This window comes from Poecilia reticulata, chromosome 4 (assembly GCF_904066995.2).
Source record: "Poecilia reticulata chromosome 4, P_reticulata-male-v2, whole genome shotgun sequence".
NCBI classification, from domain to species: Eukaryota; Metazoa; Chordata; class Actinopteri; order Cyprinodontiformes; family Poeciliidae; genus Poecilia; species Poecilia reticulata.
Genome location: NC_088833.1, coordinates 27,739,760 through 27,758,518, shown reverse-complemented (window position 1 = coordinate 27,758,518; position 18,759 = coordinate 27,739,760). Strand labels below are relative to the sequence as shown.

Here is an 18,759-nt window from a genome sequence, read left to right as displayed (position 1 = left end):
GTGGCAACCAGGAGACGGTTACCGCCTCGCTGTGAGGTCATGCTGTGTTTCTGCTGCCTGGCAGTGAAATACGCTGCAATTTTTGATTTCTGAACCTTTCAGAACCGTGTTCCTTTCAGCTCCGCTTGTCTCATGTGTTTGTGGTTTTCCTCACTCCTTCACTCCATTGTAAATAAATGACTTCAGTTCTGTCTGCATTCACACTGAACGCCTCCCTGTGGTGAAATGCCCTGTTCTGTGTGTGTACACTGCCATCTTCTGGCCAGCAGCTGCACTGCAGGAAGTAAGTTGCTGAAGTCAAAGGTTTGGTGAATGTTTTCCTGCTGCTTTCTTCACCTCTGGCCCACTCCAGGGTCTGTCTCTCTTTCTCTCTCTCTTTCTGTGTCTCTCTTTCTCTCAGTTTTTCTTTCTCTCTCTCTCTCCCTCCCTCTCTCTGTCTCTCCTCCTGCGCTGAGCCCTTATTTCTGCTCTCTCTCTTGTCTCTGGTTCCTCCCTGCAGCCTGATAAAAAGCCGTCTGGGCAGCCAGCTCCTGGAGTCTGCAGGAGAGCAGAGGCGGCGCTGCAGCTCCTCCTGAAACTCTGCTCCACATTCCTTCTCCTCGTCTTCATCTTCCTCCTGTCTACACGGACCTCCTCTTTGTCTACTTTAGTATTATTTTTTTCTCCTGTCCCTCCTCTGTCCTGTGGTGGGACTCATTTTGCTGGACAGACTCATTTGACTGATTTTGCATGCTGTTTGTGAAGCGCTGCCATCTTTCAGCCTCTAGGCTGAGGTTTGTACAGGAACAAAACCTGATTGCTGCTGCTTCTTCTTCTTTTTTAATTCTATTTGAGACTCATAAAGTAAACGTTTTGAGCCTTTGCGTTGTTCTGAGAGCTGGACTCAAACTTTTTCTGGGTTTTTGAGGGTATGAGTGAAACCTACCTGCTAGTGCAGGTCATGTTTTCTAAAGCCACTGCAGGACAGTTTGTGCATTTGAACTTTTCCTCAAAGTCTGCTTCGAATAGATCAAGCTTGAGATGTGCACCATGTGACCTCTCTGTTTGAAACAGATCAGCTTCTCCTGCTGGCTTCTGCACGCTCTTCTGTCATAATATAATAAAACGGAATAAAAACCTTTCCTGCTGGAATCTGATTATTTTTCTGTCATAAAAAAACAAAACGCAGTAATCATGAGGTAATATGACATGACTGGAAGATTTGTATTCAGACTCTGAGGGCATTGCTAATATCTCCTCTCTCTCTGGCTCCAGAACCACGATGCAATCCCCGACCAGTTATGGGTCGAGCTCCCCAACTCACGGAAAAGTGAACAAGCTGCCATCGGTTAGCCAGCTCATCAACCCGCAGCAGCGCAACACGCTCACCCCTTCCAGCATGACGGGAGGCCTCACTGACAGTAAGTCTGCTGTCCGCCCACACACCCGCTCCCAAACACACACAGCTGCCCCCAGAGCCCCGCCCCGCCCCACAATGGCCGCCAGCATGCTAAAAGTAGAAGTGCACCCATCAGAGGCTTTCTGCCCAATTTCCAATCATTTTTTGTAAAACTCTAAGCTGCAGAGACGGATTGCTTTTAAAACTTTAAATCAGTGCCTCCAGGAAGTTGCGACGTTGAGATCGCAACTATTAATGCGGATTCCTCCACGTTCGCAAATTTTGCACAGACTCTCAAGTCTCACCAACTTTTTCCGCAAATCTGACCCGATTTCCTTCTCTTCTGACCAATCACAGCAACTCGTCTGGATTCTGACCAACCCCATTTAAATCGAACTTCCTGTTTCACCAAATATGGAAGAACATCATGGAAGATGAAAACATGTGATGCTAAAGATTTGCATCTTTTCTTTTTCTTTGCTAAAACCATTTTTGAGAGCTTCTCCGTGTAAACGGTTCATATTGAATGACTAATATGTAATTCGTTTTGCACTCTGACCTCCTCTGGACATCATACTAATGATTTCATTTGCTTTAAGGGTTTCGTTCCAACAAGGTACTTGAAAACGTTTTTTTGGACTTTAAATATTAACTGTTAAATTCCCGTCCTTTTTCAAAACTACAACTTTTTGAAAAAGTTTCAGGCCACAATAATCACAAAACATGGCAACATCCTGGAGGGACCGATAAATGACCTGCTTCCAATAAAGATTACAAAACTGAAAGAAACTACAAACACAATAATGTCCTCCAGGTTGTGGGACAGACGCAGCTACGAGCAAAACCAGCTAGTTAATGAACTTAATGCTTGAGAGGATTTGTTATTGTAACTACGCAGGAGTTTTTAAAACAAAGAGGTGACGTCACACTGTGTGAGTCTGTTACAAAACAAAGCTAAACTGTGATTAGCATCTCCTATTAGGCTTTAGAGCGATTTTAGAGCGATTAGCACTGTTAGCATTACTGTGAATTCTGCTAGAGGAAGTAAATCCTTACTAACTCGACTGACAGAGACGAAAAGGAAAATAGCAAATAAATAAATGGTTTTATTTTGGAACAGAAGTGAACCAATGGCTAAGATGAACATCATCGGACTGACTGGCGATACATTTACAATTATTATGTCCATGATGGACATAATAAAGCTAGCTGGGATATATTAGCATTTAATAGTTTCTACGTACATTAACAGTCCTGAAGTCCTGTGATGTATTTAAACAACTCTTTTTGTCATGAAAGATGCATGAAATTAAGGTGGCGTTAAAAGTTAAAAGTGTTGACACTTTTAACGCCCTGCTCTGTAATGTTGCCATAGAGACGCGCTTCATATATCAAAATGTCTTTAGAGACTCGGCTTTCTCAGGAACTACTTCCACACTAAAGAGTGTTGGAAGGAGTTAAGATGGTGTTATATGTATGGTGTGTTCACTGATTGGCTGAAAGCCATTGGCGAAGTAGCGTCCCCCCCCACACCCTCCCCTCACCCCACCGTTTCCGCTGACCTTTCCACCCAGAGCAGTGAGATGAAGGCTCACGTTAGCTCCCTTTGTCTCTGCAGTGACCCCCATTATGGGCTCCCACATCCCCATGAGTGCTGACATGAGCTCACTGAGCCCCACACACGCCCTGCAGCAACAGCTGCCCCTGGTGCCCTCCTCCCACTGTACCCCCCCTCCTCCATACCCCATGGACAGCAGCATCTCCAGGTATCTAAGCAACGCTTGTCGCCACACATCCACGCTGCTTCTTTGGTTTTTGCTTGCCTTTTACCATTGCAGGAACGCTATACCTGTTAAATTGAGTAATCATAAATCTTTTTTTAGCTGACAGCATCACATTAGAATGGTTTAAAAGACAAAAAAATAAAACGCTTTGACGTCACACTGCGAGTTAAAAAGTTAACCTGGAAGCTGCAAGCTGAATGTTTTCACTGGTGGTGTGATGAGAGCAGACCAACAGTCTCCTGCTTGTCCTCCTGCAGCTTCCTCCTACGGCTGGGCTGTGCAGGCTGCTTGGATTACTTCACAGCACAAGGCCTAACCAACATGTACCAGATTGAGAACTATAACTTGGAGGTGAGCCCTTGCCTATCCAACACGAGTCATATGATGGGTTAGAGAGAAGAGAGGGGCTCGGCCTGCGCATACTAACCCCTGCCCCCCTCCCCCCTGTGTAATGACCATTAGGACCTGTCCAGGCTGAAGATCCCCACCGAGTTCCAGCACATCATCTGGAAGGGCATCATGGAGCACCGACAGGCCATGGACTTTTCCCCTCCGCCGCACATAGTGCGCACCACCAGCGGCGCCTCCACCGTCAGCGTGGGCTCCTCCGAGGCGCGGGGCGAGCGCGTCATAGACGCCGTACGTTTCACCCTGCGCCAGACTATCTCCTTCCCGCCTCGCGACGAGTGGTCCGACTTCTCCTTCGACCTGGATTCCCGCCGCAACAAGCAGCAGCGCATCAAGGAGGAGGGGGAGTAGGAGCCGCTCCGCGCTCTCTCTCTCTCTCTCGATTCCCAGAGCCTCATTTCGCATCTCATCTCATTTCACGCCAAAAAGATGGAACATTTCGTTCAAAAAAAGAAAGAAAAGCCCAATTGTTGGTGCAAAGGCTACAGATCTTGTAAAACCGATTGCAGAAATGCACTTATGTTCATTTTGTATTTTATTTTTTTTATTACTGGTGATGAGCACAGCTGTATTGTGTAATTTCTTGAGAGCACTTAAGAAATGCTGAGTATTTCAATGTTGCTGACTTGTCTGGGTTTTTGCTTCTGTTACTGTAAATTAGTCTGGCTCACTGGTTTTTTTTTTTGTGGAGGCGGAATAGATTGTAAACATTTCATTTCTTCTATAAGAAGTATTAATTGACAGGAGCAGCAGCTTGTTTTCTACTGTAGCTGTAGTTTTTATGCCACCTTATTCAGTCAGCTTTTGAAGTACGTTTCTTTGAGATGGTCGTTCATTTGATGTAGCCATATATAGGCCTAATGCTCTTGACCCAGTGTTTGTTTTTTTTAACATGACTGATGTATTTTAGTTGTTTAAGCCAAACACAAGTATTTGTTTTACCGCAGACATGTTTTGGTATTCTTTCATTAAATAAGGTGCCAGAAACCCAAATGTTTGTATATAATTCTGTATATAAAGTCTTTACAAAGGAGCCAAGTGTTGTAACCCTGTGCAGTCATTCAAGCTCCGCTGGTGCAAGCATTAGTTCAGGTCAAAGTAGTGAAAACACGAATTAAATGCTTTGCTTTTTGTATGTTTTGTAAATATTTGCAACTTATCAATGGTATTTTGTTATAAATTCAAAATAAAGTTAATATCTTGTCATTGTAGGCACCTTGAGTTTAAATTTTCAAAACCTGAGATTGGCAGCTGAAGGTTATGATTTAAAACAAAAAAAAGACCAAAAACGTTTTTTCTCTACTTTAATTTATCCTGAGCATCTGATTCATACAGGTTATGCTGAGTTAGGCAATTTACAGAAAACACACGCGCCTCAAAGTCGCACACACATTACTTTACATTAATGTACAGTCAAAAAAATAGGCATCTGTTTTAAACAGAATCTCATTTTTCTTTTTTTTTTTTACACGGCATACAAACTGAACACCTGCTCTAGTTTGTAGCTGAGTCCAGAGTCTGGCTCGGTGAAGAGTTACTCCACCTCGGCTACGTGAGCCACCTCCACCTCCATGGTGTGAATCTCCTCCGACGCCTCCTCTTTGACCCCGGACATGGCCTGCTGGGCCAGGACGTAGTTCACCACCTGCATGATGCCCTGATCTGACAGCGTGGCCACCGAGCCTTCGTTGGCGGCCTGCACCGCCTCCACGGCCTCCACCGTCTCCTCGGTGATCAGCACCGTCTCCAGCTCCTCGGTGGCGGCCGGGTGGGCGGACCTGAGCTCGGGCGGCAGGTCGGAGGCCAGGATGCTGACGGCGTGCTCCACCTGGGTGCCCTGGTTGTGGAACTGCAGGGTGTCCTTCTCCAGCATGATCTTCCCCGGCAGGCTGTCCACGTGATACTTGGCCATGTGCTTGCGCAGCGTGCGCGCGTCGATGTGTGCCTCCTGGCACATCGGGCACACGTACGGCCGCTCGCCCGTGTGAGTCCGGACGTGGCGTTTGAGAGAGCGGGCGTCGGCCCAGGCCACCCCACAGGTCAGACATTCAAACGGCTTCACTCCTAAAAAATAAAGTAATAAGAGCACAGACTGAACACTTGCCATGTCGCACTGCAAAAACAGAAAATGTTACCAAATGATTTTGGTCTAGTTTATAGTGCAAACATCTTAAAATAAGCTCCTATAGAAACCAGACCAAAACATTTTTGTGCCAGCTCACCCTGGTGGTTGTTGATGTGGCGCCGATACTCTCTGAGCTGAGTGAACTTCCTGCCACACTGCTGACATTCCCGCTCCAGGTTCTGCTTCACCCGGCCCTTCTTGCCATGCGTGGCTTTCTTCACGTGTCTCCTGAACAGAGCCTTCTCGAAGAACTCCTTCCCGCACACGTTACACCTGAGGACAAGGACATGCTCACTGCAGCTGTGCCACCAGCCAATCAGCAGAGACCCGCAGACTTCTCAAAACACGGCCTCTGTGGTTGGTTGGATCGGACACATTACTGCTGAGGTTATGTCTGGACTTTGACTGGACCTTTCTAAAGGTGGAGACACTATGTGTTGGTGTGAGAGTGGAACAGGCTGGGAGTATGAACTAAACGTTTGAGACTAAAACGACGTTTTAGCGTACTTGGACAGAGAGTGTGGCTAGGCGATCAATTGATTGATCAAATGAAGTTTCTGAAAACACTCGACACCCTAGAGGTCCCATAGTTCAGAGTGATGTCAGCAAGCCAGGTAGGTCCAAAAGTCAAAGATTTGCAAACAAAGAATCTCTTTGTTTGATTTGGTGCAACCTCGGCACCAAATCAAATCAGACAAACAAGTCGAACGCTTTGCCTGAAAATGACATCTAGAGAGAATCAGATCCTATCGAGATAAAGCCTTCTACTGACAGCAGATTATATTATCCGAAAAATAACAGAAACAAATCATTATAAGAGCAAAACGGCAACATTAGTGTTTTTATACATTGAAGAAAATTATTTTTGGGGTCAATTGAAATATTCAAAGCAGCTGAAATGAGCCTACATGCAGTTTTTCACTGCGTCAGGAGTGAGAAATGGCTCCCTCTGGTGGCTCTACGAGGTATTTGAAGTTTGGAGATTAAAAAAAATGAACTAATGAAGATCAATTCACTACAATGTGGGTCTTTTATTACCGTTATTAATAATGTCTTATGGTGGTTCTCTACATTCTCTCTCGCAAACCTGAAATACATGTAATCAACAAAATAAATCCCCAATTTCAATAACTAACATTTAAAATATAAAACAACCCTTATTTTAATTATCAGTATTAATACTATTAGCTCAGAGTTAAATATTCATGACATTTTTCTTCTTGCCATCTAGAGCTAAATTCTCAAACTTCTCTTATTTTAGGTCAATTAGAATAATCACAATTATTTAAATTCGCTAAATGCCACAAAGACTTGGCAAGAACATTTTTTTAAAGAGATATTTGTTGTTAACTTTTGTGTCTGAAACGTTGGATGAAACTATCTGCTTTAAGAGGAACCGGGCCGGTGTGTGTTTCCTCACTTGAAGGGCTCGGCCACGCTGTGGGACTTGACGTGTGAGTACCAGTCCTTCTTCCAGCTGTAGCACTTCCCACACACCTGGCACTGGAAGGGCTTCAGGCCCATGTGCTTGTTCATGTGCTGCTGGAGATCCTTCGCTTCGTAAAAACTCTTCTCACAGCTGCAGAGAGGGGGGGGGGGGGGGGGAAGAGAGAGAGAGAGAGAGAGAGAGAGAGAGAGAGAGAGAGAGAGAGAGTCAGTGGACGGTTTTTATCTCGTCTGTGTTTGGGTCACAGAGGCCATCGGCACCAAGGGTCACTCACTGAGAACAAGAGAACGGACGCACTTCTGGTTTGGGCTGGTGCTTCTTCAAGTGCTTGCTCAGAGCCGAGGCTCGGTGGAAGGTGGCGCCGCAGGTGTTGCACAGGTACTTTGACTCACCTGTGGATTTGATGTGGAGGAGAGGAGAGAGGTTTTTAAACACTTGGAATTTGAGCCGAGCTTTTCATGGTTTCAGGGATTCCTCTGTGATGGTGACGCAACGACGTGGTGAAATAATAATAAAAAAAAAAGCACAGCATCATTAGAGTGAACCTTTGGGGTTTTTAATATACATTAAAATGTACTTTATTTTGAAGAACCAAGCCAAGTGAAGCAGAGATGAAAGTCTGAAGTAGAGGAAGAGAAGAGGTTAAGCTGAACACATTTTTATTCAGGCTTGTGGAAACCTGATGATAAATTGTTTCAATAATTATTGCGATAAATACATGGGTCCTCCATTAACCCTTTCACAACATTTTTATCAGTGTTACACTGAGCAGTAGCTCTTATAATGAGCTCAGCTGGTGCTCAGTTCCACTGGGTGTTTGCTAATTGCTGCTGGCTAGTCTGGAGGAGCTGAGTGAAGGAGTTGTGGAAGATCAGAAACTTGGAAATTGCAGTTCAAGGAGGAGCTGCAGTTCCTTGAAGGAGGGGCTAGGTCCATCCAGGTGTTTGACACAACTGAACTGAGATTAAAGGATTTATCAAACATGCATGAAAAAGAATCAAGCCAACACTCCAGGTGAGTTTATGATGAGGGAATAACTACATAACATGATGTAAAGCTCAAAAAAGTTAATTTGACATGATACTGCCCCTTTAATTAATGTAGTTTAGGTCTTCATGCCTGATGTTTCAGATACGGTACGACAGAGTTTAATGTCAGGTAATATTTCTGCTGAGACTCATTTCTGGTTGCATTTTCAGACAATTTTATTAAAGTAGTTTCAGAATAAGATTTCAGGAAACGTTGGATGGAGAGGCTCAATTTCTTCTTTTTTATTGTGACGCGGTTCCTTCAAGTTGTGAGGAATGTAGAAACCTGTCATAGGTTATGGGTGATACTAACCTAAATACACCGTAGTGTTTCTTGAGTGACGCTGATGACTGAAACCAACCCAGTGGTGAGGTGTGAGTGACCACCACAGATTAAACCCACCCAGAGGAGAGAGTTTTAAAACCCACACTGTGTGTGTGTGTGTGTGTGTGTGTGTGTGTGTGTGTGTGTGTGTGCGCGTGTGTGAGACCTGTGTGCAGGCTGGTGTGCTCCTCCATGCTCCTCTTGCTGACGAACGTCTTCTTGCAGTACTCGCACTGGAACTGCTTGGTGACGTCGTGCAGCACGCGGTGCATCTTCAGGCTGTGCTTGTGGGCGAACGTCTTGCCACACACCTTGCAGGTGTGCGGCCGCACACCCGTGTGGGTCAGCATGTGGATCCGCAGCGAGTACAGCTTCGGCAGCGTCTTCCCGCAGATGTCGCACACGAACTCCCGGCGGGTGTACGCCGCCGCTGCCGCCTTGTCGTCCAGCTCGCTCTCCGCTCGCTCCGGGGGGCCCAGCTCTGCCAGGGCCTTGGGGACGGACGACGCCCGCTGGCTTCTCTGCTGCTTGTGTCGGGCCAGATGAGCCTGGAGCGAGGCGGCGTACTGGAACTCCTTACTGCAGAGCTGGAGAATGACAAAAAAAACAAAAACATGCAGAGGATCTTATAAAAATGTAAGAAAAACGTAAGAAAAAATAAATAAATGCTGTATTGAGAACCACAATAAATAAAAATGCTGGGTTTTTTTCAGAACTCCAAATATGTTGTCAGAAAGCTAAGTGGAAGGAAAAAAAGAAATCGGGACAAATGCTGCTTTGGCAGGATTCTGAAGCAAACCAGAAGGATCAGGTTCTGCTTTGATGATCAGGTGATCCGTAGTAATGATTATTTTACTGAAAAATTTAGATTAAAAAAATGCAAATATACAGAAATTACCCATAAAGAAAAAAGTAGTACCGTATTTTCCGCACTATAAGGCGCACCTAAAAACCTTCAATTTCCTCAAAAGCCGACAGTGCGCCTTATAATCCGGTGAGCCTTATACATGGACCAATATTGAGCCACAACAGGTCTAGCAACTACGGGAAGCAGCCGCCGACTTCATTTTCCCCCGTAGAAGAAGAAGTGCGCGGTGCATGCTGGGATAGTTGTCAGAACGCTGGTTTGTTAATAAAGTTTGACTGACCTATTTACCTACCGACCTGATAATCAGGTCGTCTGCAGGTCATTTAGCACCACGTTCTCCTCAACATGCTGTGCGCGAACGGAGAAGGGTCACCATCGTCCGGCCCAGTCGCGGAAGGCTCTCCTTGCCGACCGGAGTCAGACTGTTTTGTTGACATTCTTTATGTCAACAAAGTGGCTTTAGACATTCAATCCGGACAAAGACTGCGGCGGCAGCGTGTCGGTTGGTCTGTTACCCAGAAAGCAGTTGGGCACAATATCGCAACACCAACACCGTGAGTGAAACAATGACTGGGGCAGACTATTATATAAAGTACTCGGGGACTACTTCTTTATTATTATACATCCACGTTTTTAGAGTACGGAACAAACCACGTCCCGTTTAGGTTCATTTCAACCCTCAACTGTAGCGTCTATTCTATGCGCCTTATAGTGTGGAAAATACAGTAATAATAAAAATCCATACTTTAATAATCAACAAACCACAGTAATCGATTATTCTAGTGATTAATTGATTAATCGGATAAAAATATATGCAGATTTTTCATTTAACCACTTAAACGTACTTTATAAATTAATAAAAATGCATAAAGGTAAAAATAAATAACCCTATTCATTTAACTGAATAAAGTGCAACAACATTAGTGAACGCTTGATCATTTGTAGTAGGGCTGAAACAATTCGATTTAAGCAAATTGCCTATTTTTGAATCTATAAAGTCCCAATAGCGATTACAAAATAATTTCAATAATCGATTCGTCACAGTTAATCCTATTAATTGTATCAGCCCAAATCCTTTTGCTTGGCTGACTGTCTGCTGACTCTTTGATTTACTGAGGGACAGCAGAACCAACAACGCAGACAAACAGAGCAGCCTGGGCTCTGCTCATTTAGACTTATTACCTGAAAGACATAATCATCTAAAATAAACAGAAATAAATCCCTCTGTTTGCGATCAATCATCTCTGATGGACTGAAATGTATCTGTTCTCATCAACACTCACGCTGCACTTGTAAGCGCGGGCCTTCTCGTGTTTCAGTGTGTGCATGATGAGAGAGTAGCGTCTCTGGAAGGACATGCCGCACTCGGAGCAGGTGTGCTCTCCGCTCCCGGCGCTCTGCGATGCGCCGTCTTGCTGCTTGGCCTCCGCCTCCGGCTCCACCGCCTTCGCTGCCGCCTCCTCAGGTTGAAGCTCTCCGACCGTCGCGTTGTCCGCGGCGCTCTCCTCCACCACGGCTTCCGGCTCGCAATCAAACTTAGGCTCCACCGGCCTCTTTGGTGGTCTTCCTCTCTTCCTCGGACCCACCTGTGATGAGACGGGGTTTTTTCAAAATGGAAAACAGTCACTGGGTGAAAATAATCACAATTTTCTTTTCTGTGCCTGGCGTCCTAAGGAACTTCATTAATGGGGATGTTTTTGTGTTTGTGAGGTAATGGTTGCTGTCCATGTAGCTACAGGCGTACAATGAGTTAAAACAGGAATAATTAGTGGTTCTTGTCGTTATCATAATGGTACCACAAAATATCAAGATAAAGCTTTAAGTCCATATCACCCAACTTGGACTAAACCATCAGCTGTACCTTTGGGGGCGTGGCAGGGGGCGGAGTTACACTCTTTGCCTCCTCCTCCTCCTCCAGGCCCATGTGTAGCCGGGCGTAGCCGCCCTCGGCCATGTAGCGCTGCCGCAGTCGTCTGCCGCTGAGGTCGTCCGGGGTCGCCTCCTGCTTGTCGGTGTGCTCTTCCTCTGCGGGATCCTCCTCCGGCGGTATCCAGCCCTCCACTTCCACCTCCGCCTCCCTCTTCACCTTGGGCGGACGGCCCCGCTTGCGTTTCTGAGGGACGGGAAGCGTCTCCTCTTTCTGGGCCTCGGTCGGAGCGGCCGCCTCCGACTCCAGCACCACTTCCTCTGAGGGGGCGTGTTTGTCGGCGTCCACGTCCAGGACGAAGGCGCCAGCTTCGACCACCTGCGGCTGCTCCATGGCCAGGCAGGCCGACACCACGGCAAGCGACTCGCTGGCCCCCGCCTGGCCGCTGTGCGTCACCACTGTCATGGTCTCGCCCTCCAGCCCTTCGCCGCATCCCGATATGAGGGTGAGGGTGTCGCCGTGCTCCCCCTCTCCGCCGTGAGCGATCAGCGCCACGGTCTCACTCTGTCCAGCCTCCACGCCGTCTCCCGCCACTGCGTGGGTCAGGACCGTCACTGGCTGCTGGATGCAGGCGCCGTGCGTTACCACGGTGCTGCCGTCGTCCTCTATGGTCACCATGTAGGCGTCCGGCTCCACCTTGGCATCGTCTGTCGTTAGGACGCCCGCCACCACCGTGTGCACGTCTCCTTTCTGGTACACTGTCAGCTTCTGCTCCTCCACCTGCTTGTGCACCGACTCACATATCTGCAGCACCTCCGTCATCAGCAGGTGCCGGGCGAGGTTGGCGATGTCGGCCATCACGCAGAAGTTAAAGGTCAGCACAGAAGTGTACGCAAAGTCCAACAGCGGGAGAAAGCTGGCCTTAGCGAAACCTGGAGCAAGAGAGAGAAAGAGGGAAATAGAGAGAGAGAGTGAAAGAGAGAGAAAAAGAAAGTGTGTGAGAAAGAGAGAGAGGGAGAGATTTTAATAGAAACGTTGCAGACATTTCCACAGAAACTTACCAAAGTTAAAAGGATGAACCATAAATTTAGGGTGGAAGTTTCTAAAGTGGGTGAGGCAAGGAAGGAAGGAAGGAAGGAAAAAAGGAAGGAAGGAAGAAAGGAAGGACATGTGGAAGGAAGGAAGAATGAGCAGGAAAAAGGAAGAATGGAATGACAAACACTTGGAAAAAGGGAGGAAAGCAGCATGGAAGGAAAAACAGGAAGGACATTAGGGAGGAGAAGGAAGGAAGGAGTGAAGGAAAGGCATGTGTAAGAAGAAGGAAGGAAGCAAGGAAAGAAGGAAGGGCATGTGAAATAGGGAGAAAGACAGGAAGACATGAAAAAAATGAAGGAAGAAAATAACATTCAGAAAAAGGGATAAGAAATAGTGTTTCATCACATATTTTCCTACTAAGACCAGGAAAACACTGAAATCCCATCCCGTGTGTGTGTGTGCGTGTGTGTGTAATGTGGGCGAGAGCAGCAGAGCGCTCACCAGAGAGGTCCACCACGGCCTCGTGCGTCGTCACGGCGCCCTTCTCGAAGAAGAGCTCGTTGAAGTATTCGCTGCAGGCGGCCAGCACGGCCTTGTGGGCGCGGTGCTCCTCCCCTTCGATCAGCAGCGTGATGTCACAGAACTGATTGCTGATGCGCTGCTGGTTCAGCTTGTCCAGCATGGTCTGGCTGTGTTTGGGCAGGAACTGGTTCACCTCTCCTTTGCTGTTCACCTGAAAACAAAACAGTTGCAGAGCAATCAGCTGAAAAGCGGCTGGAAGCGCCACAGACTCACATTTCTGATACAGCCGCGGCCACGTACGTAAACCACTTCGTGTTTAGTCGTCCCCTTGGCCAACTTGGGTCTCTGGGAGGACAGGTCTGCCGAGAACAAAATGTCCTCTCCGTCCTCCTCCTCGTCGTCGTCCTCGTCCTCCATGGGCCCGAACTTCCGCCTCCCTTGCCTTGAGAACGGCCGCGGCCCAGAGCCGTCGTCCGTGCTGCGCTTGCTCTGACACTGGCCGCATTCTCTGATGTGGTCTTTCACGTTCTTCAGGATCCCTGGAGGAGGAGGAGAAGAAGAAGAAGGAGGCAGCGTTATGTGTTCATATCGCACATGAACATATTAAAGAGTCCGTTTACAAAATATTTTACATTTCTGCACCGTATATTAGTAGAAAACAGAAAAGAAAAATCTTAAATGAATCCACTCTTAATTGTTTGTGTAGCTTTTGTGACAAAGTTGTACGTAGGACAGCTTCCACCTGATGTAATATTAGTACATTTATGTAGGACTGAAACGATTAATCGTGATGAATCAATTATTAAAATAAGCGTCAACTAATTTAGTAGTTAGTGACTTTTTTTTTTAACTGGACTTAAAAAAAAAGAACATTTGCTGAAAGAGGAACATATTCAAAGCAGTGATCAAGCTGAACACTGTGCAAAAATAAATACATTTGCACGCAAAATAAAAATGTTCCAGAGGCCCAATTTTAGCTTCAACTTGTTCCAAGTTATATGTATAAAAAACAAATCTACTAAGCACCTTTCACTATCTGTTTATTAATCAGTTAAACCAAAAAATAATCAACAGATCAGACCCTACGCTTTACTGATGATCAGTCATGTGAAATGCTGAGTATTTCACATGTGGATGTTCAAAGGATATTTTTTTTAGCTGTAGCATCTTTTTGCTACAAACGATCAAGCTTTCACTGAGAAAGCTACGTAGATGCATTTTAGGCAGTAAAATGTTTTACTTTTCTTTTTATTTAAAAATGGAATTGAATTATTTATTTATTTATCTAAATAAATAATTATTACTGTATTTCAAATAATTTTTTTAAGCCGATTAATCGTCAGAATAACAGAAAGATTACAAAAAAAATAATCATTAGTTTCAGCCCCATTTATTTCTCGTATTAGAAATGCAAAATGCATGTCAAACTGGTTGCAACATGCTCACATCCAGCTTTGTGGATCAGAACCCATAGGACATCCGTAGTGTTGTGCCGATGACTAATCCAGCCAGCAGCAGGATTAACAAACATAAACAAGACTCAGAAAACATTTTGGACCAAAAGCAGGATGAAATCTACATTTTAAATTTAAAGCCTTTGTTCTGCTACGAACAAGATGTCTACATGAACTTTGTCTGCCATTGTTGTGCTGAAAAGATGGGTAGATTTGAAGAGTAGGGCTCCAAATACACGATCTGTTGTCATCGTTGTATCCTCTTGTCCAGGGGAAGCTGGAAATGTTTTGTGAAAGAAGCTTTAACGAGCTTCAGGATTGTTTGTGTAAAAACTAGCCTGATGACCTCGGACACCCTTGGCTACGCCCCTGCGGAATTAAAAATATACTTGAAAACATTTCTGCTCCAGCGAAATTATCCTTACGCCAGTTCACCGCTAGTTGGCAGCAGAGAGCAGCTGAATGTTTGGGTCAGCAGCTAACTGGTTTCCGTTTATTTCTGACAACGTTTAGTTGTACATAAATAAATACAGACGGTTTGCTGGGGACGGTTCGCCCCGGGGTCTTACCTCTCCACCAGTACTTCTGAGAGATAATTTCCCAGGTGAGCTGCTGGTTGAGGTGCTCCCCTCCCTCTATAATGTGCGCCTGGTTGATAAGTTCCTTCCTCCGGCAGTCCTGCAGCACCACCTCCAGCTCGGTGAAATCATTCTGGCCTTTCTGCCGTCGCTGATAAAACAGAGTCCCATTCCTCACCACGTAGCAGGCCGCCGCCTTCCGTATTTTTCTCTTGGTATTACCGGAGGTCCCCGGCGCATAAGGTTCCCGTTCATCTGTTAGATAGCGTAGGATAGCCAAGTAGCTTTCTTCACACGACATGGCTCGGCTTATCCGCGTGTTTCCCGCTGAATTGCGGTCTTTTCCTTAATTAGAGAGCCCTTCTCAGTCCTCGGTAGAGAAGTATGATTTTTATTATAGACCTAGAGCATAGTTTAGGTGAAACAAACACGCCAAAACAGCAACATTTTAATTTGTTTGCTAAGGTGGAACTGCAGTTCGCAACAGTCAGGGTAGACTTGCCCGAACAGACAAAATGGCTGCTGCACAGCCGGATTTTGCGTAGTCAGAAGCGGAAGTAAGCGATTAACCTTATCCACCACAAGAGGGCGCCAACTGTCCTCTCAAGCAGAAAACGTCCGGACGGTTGTGATCTTTATTACTTACATTTTCGTCTTTAATTTGAGGGAAAAAAAACTTTTAACTTCTAGATACAAAAATTCCCCAAATAATTAAAAAACATATTTTTCAGTCATAGGATGAATGTAGAACAGAGTAGGAAATTATAGACATGTCCTATATTAAAATGTTTTGACTAAATAAGAGTTTCACATGTTAAAATGTCCATAATCCAATAACAGAACACGTGTATGATTTCATCATTTTCCATGGAAAGTTTTGCATGAATGGTGCGTTAGGGGAACCCCTAAGTGCAGTCACCACCAACCTCAACCTATAGATGAGTGGATAGACCAAGAAAACAAGCAGCCCATTAATGCTTTTCACACTTGCCTCAAGCTAAGGTAGTTCTGAGGCAAAAAGCCTCTTTAATTTTGCTTGCTCCATGCTTTTTTTTATAAATAGAACAAAGTCTTTTTATACCCTGTTGCCTTTCAGTACAATCATATTCAGTCATAGTACATAAAAACATAAATTTGATACTTCATCTGTATTTGGCAGCCTTTATGATTTTATTTTATTTATTTATTTTTACTGCATGAACAGCATTTGGGGAGGAAGGACTCTCCACTGTCTGAACATGCAAATAAGATGTTTTTCAGTGTGAAAGCAGATGACTTCAGACTTGAGTCTTGTTTCATCATCTTTCAGTTTCTGTCATCAACATTGTCGACAAAGACTGAATACTTAAAAATGTATTGGGGATATGGTTTACAAACAGAAGTTTAATCAATATGTGCATGAAGTCATAAGGTACGAATGCTTTTTGAGTTTCAGGAGGCAAAGGGACCAAAATTACTTGCCCTCTGAACAGGGAACAAGTCTCTTCATCACCAAGGCTACAGCCAGATGAAGGTGGCTATGGTGATATACTGCTTGCCTAGTCTTTTTGCAAAGTTATAAGCAGACCTAATGAATACACACACATAATAATTGGACTGGTTTGGGTGGAGATTTTACAATAAAGAGATGTGAAATCATCTGTCTATGCACATAGTAAACGTGGCAGTCTTTTCACGCTGTAGATGTTTGAAAGATCGTCCTCTCACCCCGCCTCAAGCCTCCTTTTAATATCTAGATTTCAATAAAAATGTGTTTCTGCACTTCGACAGTATAAGGCGTTGAAAATCTTTCACGTTGCCATGTTATAGCCACAAACCTGAGCAGATTTTATGCACTTGCACTCATCCCTCTTTCCCTGGCCTTGAAGGAGGCACTGCAGAATGCTCTGGCTTTAGCAGATAGCATTTACTCATTTTAGCGCGTCAACACAGATTCAGACTTTCTCAGACAGACACTGCCTCTGAAGGGAAGAGGAAAAACAAGTTTGTTGGACATTCATGTGATAATTTGAAGCAGTTTTCAAGCACTCCAAAGACCGCTCTTCTGATCATTTCAGTCAACTTGTTAAATTGCGTTATTTAAACAAGCAAAAGTATATTTCTCAAAACGTTGGGCGAATCTCTTAAAGTGATGAGGATTTTCTGACATTCCAAACTTTTGTTGCATCTTTTTGACACTTTAAAGTCACCTGCACCTGGATTGGACTTTATTAGACATAATGGGAGATTAGGACAGTTAACCTTTGTTTTTATGTGATTCTGATTTAAATAATCCCCAAATAATCACATTGTGGTTTAATACTGAATGTTTATTATCGTTAAAACTGTTGAATTTAAAGCTGCACTTGTTCACTGCACTTGTTACATGCATGTCTCATACATGTAACATGATTACACATATGAAAGTGCATTGCACGTGGACACAACCCATAAAAGTTTGATTTAGTCTAGATGAAATGCAGCTTTAGTGATTGGTTAAGGTTGCCCTTTTCTCATTGGCTGCGGAATGCTTATAAAGTCATCTGTAATTGGTGTAGGCTAGCCAGAGTCGGCCCAGGGCATGGACAAACTAAGATTGCTTAGGGCCTTCCACAAAAGCTTGAATTGTTAACATAGACCTAAAATTTGTAAACGTTTAATTGAGAATCCCTTGTGAAAAATAAACATGCTAAATATATAAAATTTGAACACAGTTGAGGTCAGACTAGTCATAAACATACTTCAAGTTTGTTAAGGATTATTTAACTTACAGCATGTCATTTTGGAACAACTAATTTTGGAGACGAGTCACATGATCAACAACCAGATGTTACTACTGACGGAAATGACGAAGAAGATGACAGGAAGTGGTAGGAGGATGATGGAACATGTGACAAAGAGGTATTTACATGTGGTTTTAACAATATTTGTTATTTAATGCAATGTTTTTTCAACATTAGCAGAGTATAAACAAAGTTTTGTGCACATTTTTAATGGAAATAAAGGTATTGATAAAAAAATCCCTAGTTTCCATTCTTTAGAATATTTGGTACAGGTTAACCTGAGTCATAATCTTAATTATAATCAGAATTTATGTGATTCTGTTGCACTGTAACAAAAACCATGTTTGTTCTACATAAGTTAGATATTTAACACCTTTATGAAGTGTTACTTCCCCTCTGATAATGATTTGAAAAACCGGATTCCTCATGGGAGTTAATATGTTTTTTTTTTTTTCCAATTGCTTGTCTTTAGGAAGACAGGATGAAGCTTACATCCTCTTTGGACTTTCTCCACATCACTTCCTCTCAGGAGTTTATACTACATCTCAGCTGTTGTGATGTCCAACAGGTGTTCTGGGTTTTGTCCGGACACAATTGGACAGACCTGCAACCCATCAAACCCACAATTCGTGACGTAGCGTTGAGCGCCGTAACTCACTGGCGAAGTCTTACCGTACCAAACCTGCAGCCATGATTGGCCGTCCTGACTGAAGCTGGGAGGAAACCTGTTTGAACTGGAGAGAGGCCAGTCCCGGTCTGCCAGAGCAAACGAAACACTAACCCTCTGCTTCGTCTGGTTCCCATGGCCGGTTGCTTAAATGTTGGATATAATCTGTGATGGTGTTACAGATACACTTTAGAGCTGCTTTGTTTTTCCTCGTTTTCATCCATTTAACCCCATGATCACCTCAGAGCCTGATAGCTGCAGTCAGCTGTTTAAGCATGAAGGAAAAATAACTGAGCTAAGCTCGTCACCAGTTATCTACAGGATCCTAACAATACCAGGACAGGAGTTCTCGATGTTGCAAAGAAAGAAAAGATGAAATTACCATCTAGTCAGCTTCCCTAAAACAACACCAGCAATGGTCTAATTATCCAAATAAATCTGTAGTGAAAGTAGAGCTTTGAACACACTAAGGAACTGTTGCACTGAGTGACAGGAAATGTACCCAAAACAA

At 44.4% G+C, this 18,759-nt stretch overlaps 2 protein-coding genes across 8 annotated transcripts in view; one reads left to right on the top strand and one right to left on the bottom strand.

The window, feature by feature from the left end:
• tp63 (tumor protein p63) overlaps positions 1-4,776 on the top strand; it is a 40,013-nt gene extending 35,237 nt beyond the window's left edge. For 5 of the 7 annotated variants that reach the window (XM_008407657.3, XM_008407658.3, XM_008407659.3 and 2 more), the window contains 4 exons: positions 1,255-1,400; positions 2,997-3,144; positions 3,420-3,513; positions 3,625-4,776. In XM_008407657.3, coding sequence (XP_008405879.1) covers positions 1,255-1,400; positions 2,997-3,144; positions 3,420-3,513; positions 3,625-3,921 — 685 coding nt within the window. In that variant the 3' untranslated portion in view covers positions 3,922-4,776. Of the gene's footprint in view, positions 1-499; positions 1,122-1,254; positions 1,401-2,996; positions 3,145-3,419; positions 3,514-3,624 lie in introns of those variants that run through there. The other 2 variants (XM_008407662.3, XM_008407663.3) reach the window with 2 other exon arrangements.
• Positions 4,777-4,857: 81 nt separating this feature from the next.
• On the bottom strand, positions 4,858-15,342 carry zbtb11 (zinc finger and BTB domain containing 11). The gene is made up of 10 exons (XM_008407656.3): positions 14,811-15,342; positions 13,088-13,326; positions 12,767-12,998; positions 11,225-12,162; positions 10,647-10,949; positions 8,662-9,082; positions 7,417-7,534; positions 7,116-7,274; positions 5,793-5,968; positions 4,858-5,634 (listed from the first exon to the last, which is right to left on the bottom strand). The coding sequence occupies exons 1-10, from the start codon at positions 15,118-15,120 to the stop codon at positions 5,105-5,107; spliced, it is 3,426 nt and encodes a 1,141-aa protein (XP_008405878.1). The 5' UTR covers positions 15,121-15,342; the 3' UTR covers positions 4,858-5,104.
• Positions 15,343-18,759: the final 3,417 nt, after the last annotated feature.